The sequence below is a fragment of the Lolium perenne genome, chromosome 5 (assembly GCF_019359855.2).
Source record: "Lolium perenne isolate Kyuss_39 chromosome 5, Kyuss_2.0, whole genome shotgun sequence".
Taxonomy (NCBI): Eukaryota; Viridiplantae; Streptophyta; class Magnoliopsida; order Poales; family Poaceae; genus Lolium; species Lolium perenne.
In genome coordinates, this window is record NC_067248.2 from 241460714 (window position 1) to 241467721 (window position 7008).

At 49.1% G+C, this 7008-nt stretch overlaps 1 protein-coding gene across 1 annotated transcript; it reads left to right on the plus strand.

Moving 5' to 3' along the window:
* Positions 1-3140: 3140 nt before the first annotated feature.
* LOC127302448 (UDP-glucosyltransferase UGT13248) lies at positions 3141-5305 on the plus strand. Its single transcript, XM_051332919.2, has 2 exons — positions 3141-3996; positions 4332-5305. The coding sequence occupies exons 1-2, from the start codon at positions 3325-3327 to the stop codon at positions 5085-5087; spliced, it is 1428 nt and encodes a 475-aa protein (XP_051188879.1). The 5' UTR covers positions 3141-3324; the 3' UTR covers positions 5088-5305.
* Positions 5306-7008: the final 1703 nt, after the last annotated feature.

The following is a 7008-nucleotide window of genomic DNA, read 5'->3' on the forward strand; positions in this document are numbered from 1 at the left end:
AAAATATGAACATTTTTAAATTTTGAACATTTTTTGATTTTTTTTCAAAATTTGAACAATTTATATGTTTGATCATTTTTAAATTTGTACATTTTTAAGACTGAACATTTTTGAAATTTCAACATTTTTGAGATTGAACATGATTTTGAACATTTTTACATTTTTTGAGATTTGAACATTTTGTTAAATCTATTTTTAAAAAACATGAACAATCTTTTGAATATGAATACTTTTCAAAATCTCAAAATAAAAATTAAAAAAATCTTAATATTTTCGAATCTGAAAAAATAAAAAGAAACAAAAGAGAGAAAAAAGAAACAGAAAAGGAAAAAAGAAAATAAAATAAAATAAAAAACGAAAAAAGAAACAGAAAACGAAGTACACCGCGAACTGGTCCGACCAGGCCGGCCCATACCACGCGCGCGGGGGTGTGCGGCGCACGGTAATGGCCGACCTGGTCGGTGTATAGGAATTCTCGGTCGGCGGGGACCAGGCGCCGCACACCCCTAGGCGGGTAGTTGGGCCGGCCCAACATTCCCAGTCCTTTTTTTTTGGTTTTTGGTTTTTTCTGTTCTATTTTTTCTTTTTACGTTTTTCAAAAGCTAATTCTTTTTAAAATTGTTTTTTTAACCTGGAATTTTAAAATTTTAGTTTTTTCTGAAACTAATTATTTTTGAAATTTGAAATTTTTTCGAACTTGAAACATTTTCCAGCCTTTTTTTTGAAATTTGAACATTTTTTTGACATTGAGCATTTTTCAGATTTTTATTTTTTGTTCGATTCTTTTCTATTTTCAGTTTTGTTTATATTTATTTTTTTAATTTGATTTTTTTAAAATTATAAAGTTTTCAAATCTGAAGAATAAATATAAACAAAACCGAAAACTGAAAACAGTAAAAAAGTAGAGAAAAAGGAAATAGAAAAAGAAAAAGAAAACAGAAAAAAGAGAAAAAAACGGAAAAGGCCTACCTGAGCAAGGCCCACACCCGCGCGGGGTGTGCGGTGGCCGGTTGCCACCAACCTGGTCGGTGTATAGGTTTTTCCCGCTGAGAAGCGATGAATAGGAGAACCCGGAGAAACCGAACAGGGCATGGTCCGCAGCAAAGATGACCCATGGGGCTCGAACGGACCATCCAATGAATTATTGGGCCGAAAGAACACGGTTATAGTCCGACCAGAGGCCCATAATGGGCGTACGGGCTGATTGGACTCCAATGATATCAGTGCGTCATCCATGACGACGAGTGTGAGCCGTGACGAGGCCGGCCTCTCCCCTCTCGCTGACAGCTACCGGCGGTGGAAAATCCTCGTCAGCCTATGAGAACATAGATCGACATGATTGGATCAGTCAGTGCAGGTGCATCTGTTCTCTTCTGCTTGTTCGTTCAACAATGTTGGCATGTAGCCATTCGCGTGCGTGTGTGATGACGATTGAGAAGCAGAATTCAGGACTCGGCCGATTCTTGTAATTAGCGAACGCTTGACCTGACTTGCTAAATGTGAAGCTTTAACGAATGGTACGCTAGAACATGAAGCATCTGTTGTGACCTTGTGGAGCATCGTCTAGTGGTTAGCTAGTGCGTCTATCTATCAGCCAGTACTTCCGTTATCTAATTTCATGATTGATTTCTGATGAACGGATGATCAAAGAGACAATTAAGATAAGGTGACATTCGATCATGCAACACTACATAATTTTTTCCAATACTTCTCATATCTCCTCCGAGGTCGCACACACGGCGACCCGGGGATCAAAAACCCTAGACAACCTCATTCCTGAGTTTCCCTCTCGTTGTTGTCATCGCCAGCTTGCGTGCGAGGCTAGATCTAGAGGCCGCGACATAACTTCAAGGTGGTGGCGCATGTCACCTCGGGCCTGGAGAGGAGGAGCTGGTGGGGCCGTGGTCGCTGCCAGCTGTAGGAGGGGAGGATGCCGTGAAAGAGCTGTTGTTGGCTGCCATGGTGATGGAGGTGGACCACAACATTTTCGCTACAATGGCAATGTGTTACATCGACGATCGTGTGTATGACTTGGATGGTAGCCACATTCCGATGAGTAGCGAGGGAGGTACGCGGCGATACAAATGAAAGTATTGCCCATCTCCGGTTGGTCCTAGCGGCGATGGCACCCTTGGGTGTCATTCTCTTCCTTGGAGGCATTACGAGGTGTGTCGATATTTCCCTCACTCTCCCTTCGATTTGATAGATGTATCCAGGTGAAAGTCTAGATTTGGAGTTGGATCGGCATGATGACGACATCCTCGATGCCATCCCTGAAGTGGCTGCACGGCGTTTCGAAATAAGACTTAGAGTTCCTTGTTGCTTTCTTCCGGTGTTCACCGTTGTCCAAATTTGTTCCTCATGGGCCCTATGTACTCCGCTGGTGGGAAGTCCATGACGATGCCTTCCTCATGATCGACCAAGCCTTTCCTTTTTCAGCATAAAGGATGGATGGATGGTGCGCCGACAAGGGAAGTTCAGTTGGCTTTTGTTGATATTTGGAGGTGACCGGCATCATTCAAGACACTCGTCTGTTTGTCAGTTTAGAGCATCTCCAGTCGCGTCGCCCAAACCATCCCCAAGGGATTTGGGGCGTGCCAGACAAAAAAAGGCTCCAAGCCGCGTCCCCCAAAGTCTCTTTTTGTCCGGCGCGGTCCGATACGGTGTCCGGCGCCCCGAGCCCGTCCCCGCTACACAGGGGACGCTCCGGGGACGCCGGACACACCGAAAAGCGAGGCGAAGCGACGCGGGCCCGACAAGTCAGCGGCACAGAAAATATTTGTCCACCGCTCCTGCCTAATCGCGCCTCTCCCACCACATCGCGCCTATCCCGCCGCGCATTTCTGCCATCCCAACACATTTGCCCTATCCCGCCTGCCGATTCATTTCTCCCTCCCGCCGTCGCTACGCTGTTCCTCCCGGCGTCACAGGATAGGTTTTTTTCGTTATACCTCTATGTCGATGATGACAGTCTTCGGACATATACTCGACGTTTGCATTGAGCTGTAGTTCGTCTTGTACTTACAATTTTTTTCTAAGATATACTCTTAAAAAAAGGACATTCCATCACGCACGTCTCCCTCCAGCTAAGCTAGCTCTTGCAGCTTGCGGCTTACTCTTCCATGCAGTAGCCAACTCCCATTGGTGATCTTCAATTAACAATGCCCGACAGTACTACCAAACAAGTTGCACTGACAAGATAATCTCAGGTGGTCTCCGATCATGCATCGCAGTACAGTATAAATGCAACGTTTCATATGCGGTCTATCACTCTCATATTCACTGCCACTTCACTTCAGTGCACGAGAGTAAGACCGATTAGCCATGGCTGCGGCTGCCTCAGAGCACGGCAGCGAGCTCCACGTCCTCCTGCTGCCGTACCCGAGCCAGGGCCACATCAACCCGATCCTCCAGTTCGGCAAGCGCCTCGCCTCCCACGCCGGCGTCCGGTGCACGCTCGCCGTCACGCGCTTCCTGCTCGGCCAGGGCCGAGACCCATCCCCAGGCGCCGTCCACCTCGCCGAGATCTCCGACGGCTTCGACCTTGGCGGCTTCGCCGAGGCCGCCGGAGACGTCACCGCCTACCTCGCCCGGCTGGACGCCGTCGGGTCCCGCACCGTGGACGAGCTGCTGCAGTTCGAGGCGGCGCAGGGCCGGCCCGTGCACGCCGTGGTGTATGACGCGTTCGTGCAGCCGTGGGCGCCAGGCGTGGCGAGGCGGCGCGGCGCCGCGTGCGCGTCCTTCTTCACGCAGGCGCCCGCCGTGAACGTGGCGTACGCGCACGCCTGGGCTGGGCGGATTAAGGCGCCGTTAGTCGGCGAGGTGCCGCCGGGGCTGCCCGGGCTGCCGGCCGGGCTCGAGCCGGCCGACCTGCCGACGTTCTTGACCGTGCCCGACGACTGCCCCGCCTACCTCGACCTGCTGGTGAGCCAGTTCGTGGGCCTCGACGCCGCCGACCACGTGCTCGTCAACTCCTTCCACGAGCTGCAGCCGCAGGTACGTGATCAGCTTATCGGTTACTACCTCCATTCCAAAGTTTAAGCCTAACGTTTTTTTTAAAGTAAGTAAAATTTGACTAAATTTTTTAAAAAAATTATCAACAACTATAATATTTTGTTGATACAATAGGGAAATATATTTAGTCATCTATCTAACGATATTGATTTTGTATTTTGCATATTAATGATTTTTGTTCAAAACTTAATCAAATTTGATATAGTTTGATTTTCTAAAAATAACATAAGTTTATGCTTTGGGCTGGGCAGTACTTACAGCCACTAGCTCACTTTCGCTCGCTGCCGCTTATTACTGAGACATTGACATCTTTGAAGGAATCGGAGTACATGGCGTCGATGTGGGGCGCCAAGACGGTTGGTCCAACGGTGCCGTCGGCGTACCTCGACAACCGCCTGCCGGACGACGTCTCCTACGGCTTCCACCTCCACACCCCGACGACGGCCACGACGAAGGCGTGGCTGGACGCCCAAGCCCCGCGCTCCGTTGCGTACGTCTCCTTCGGCAGCATCGCGGCGCCGGGGCCAGAACACATGGCCGAGGTGGCGGAGGGCCTTTACAACAGCGGCAAGGCGTTCCTGTGGGTCGTGAGGGCCTTGGAGACCTCGAAGATCCCCGAGGGGTTCGCCGACAGGGCCGGCGAGAGGGGCCTCATCGTGCCGTGGACGGCGCAGCTGGAGGTGCTGGCGCATCCGGCCGTCGGGTGCTTCGTGACGCACTGCGGCTGGAACTCCACGACGGAGGCGCTGGGCGCCGGCGTGCCGATGGTGGGAATGCCGCAGTGGTCGGACCAGCCGACGAATGTGAAATACATCGAGGACGTGTGGCGCGTCGGCCTGCATGCGCGGCAGGACGACGGCGGGGTGGTGAGGAGGGAGGAGGTGGAAAGGTGCGTGAGGACGGTGATGGAGGGAGAGAGGAGCGAGGAGTACACGCGGAATGCCCTCGATTGGAAGAAGAAGGCCAGGAGCGCCATGGGTGAAGGTGGCAGCTCCGACAGAAACATCGCAGAGTTTCTTCGTGAACTCAGGTCAAGAAAATCCGAGCAATCAAGCCTGCCGAAACATCTCTAGCTTCTTGGGAGTGTGAATGTGCGGCGTTCCATGACAAACCGGTCGGTCAAACCGTATGATCAGCAACGAGTTGGGATGAAATTTACCTTAATAAGATCACGGGACACTGAACCATTTTTGGGGAGAATTTGGTGTTTGTTTTTTTCTGCAAATTTATGTAGTGAACATCTGAACATGCATTTCTCATCTACTTGTGCACACATCCTTGCACTCTTTAAGCACAAGAGTTTTCTTTAAAGGGATTTCTATTTTCGTGCCCTCGGGTCGTTAGTTGTACTCAGTTTTCCCCAGTCCCTTAGTTTTTCCTCAGTTTTCCCCAAGCCTATGTTTGAAACCCGCAGAACGAGCTCAGACGGAAGGAATCCGTTTATTTGGACGTTCTGTGCTGACGTGTTGCGCCGCGTCGTCTGTGGGGCCGCGTCGTGTGGGGCCGCGTCGCGTGGGGCTGGTAGAAAGGGACCGCGTGGGCCAGGACGAGAAGCGTTTGGTTGCACGTGAGCAGGAGCTGGGTTTTGTCTCTCTCGGCCCAAATTGACATTTTTAAGAGCACCTTTTCCCCTCTTTCTCTCTCTGTTTTTTTCACCAAATTAGTATCAAATCTAGAGAAGCTTCTATTTCTGTCTTTCTTCAATATGGCAACAAATCTAGTAGCAAATCTCTGGGGTTATTTATGCCTTTTGGCCCTCGTTTTTTGCCCAATATAGCAGCAAATCTAGAAGCTAGTATATGATAAATTCTCAACAGCATAATCAGAAAACTAAGTATAATACATAAACTGCATACAGCAGCCAAAAGCAGCCAATAACGTTGTTAATGTTCACGACAAACTAAGCTGAAAAATATACAAGACGCACGCAATGTATGGACAACAAGAAGATTATGATACCCCAGGATGAATGAATTTGTTCTTCATTCCTCCTCATATATTTCTTCTTCCCCCCATCCGTGCATTACCCCAAGGAAATATGCATTGAACTCCTTCCGTCTGCAGTGTGAGGCCAATACATCCTCCAAACGGTATGGCCTGTGTTCATTTCTCATACCGTAGAGTCCTATTCTATCCACACGTAGTGGCCACTCATCCCAGGCCTTTGTATCATGAGAGTACTCTCTGATATAACCCAAATCCGTGTAGTAGATGCTGCCAGGTCGAAGTGTCGGGTACACTCTGGTGTCGACGGAGATACACCGGATATAATTCACGAAGAAGGCATTACTGCCAATGTTACTGACCGGATGGAGAGAGCGGCTCTGAGTGTCCACACGGTACACCAATGGTTTGCCCGCCAAAGCCTCGCTGACCAACAACACAAGCAGCAGATCACCATCCGACTTCACAAGGTAGAACTTCTGACGTCCAAGTTCTGGAAATGAAATTAGTGTCTCCATCTTGACAGTGCTCGCGCGCTGCTGCAACTGTACATTGGTGCACACTATTCTTCCGATCTCAAAATTGTCCGCAGCTACTGCATACAGTTCATCATTGAACGGGGTAATGCAACGCAGACAATGGTTCTTGATCGAAAATCTTCCTACTCCCCAATCTTCATTTATATCCTTAGTTGGAGTGCTCTCATCGACCCAACCAATTTCCGGCGGGTAATGTGCGGCAACGAAGACCATAGTCGGGGATTTGATAACAGCGACTGATTTCAGAAAAACAGATGGCATCTGCGCCTCAAACATAGTGTTCGATTTCTTTGTGAGTGGGTTCAGAAGCCGTATCTTGTGCGGCGGGTTCTTCTGGGCAAGCACGATGACGCCACGGCAAAAGCCGACGAAGTAGTATCTAAAATATATTGATGAAGATAACATTCAGCACTAAGATGTTTAAGATTGAAAATAAAAAGGTAGATATGGAGGAATTTGAACCTTGTATGAACTTCCGATAGATCTATGGTGACGTAGCGTGATGTGCCGA

Coding starts and splice junctions, on each gene's coding strand:
- LOC127302448 (XM_051332919.2), top strand. CDS start 3,325: ATGGCTGCGGCTGCCTCAGAGCACGGCAGCGAGCTCCACGTCCTCCTG. Junction 3,997..4,331: donor TCCACGAGCTGCAGCCGCAG/GTACGTGATCAG, acceptor ACATCTTTGAAG/GAATCGGAGTACATGGCGTC.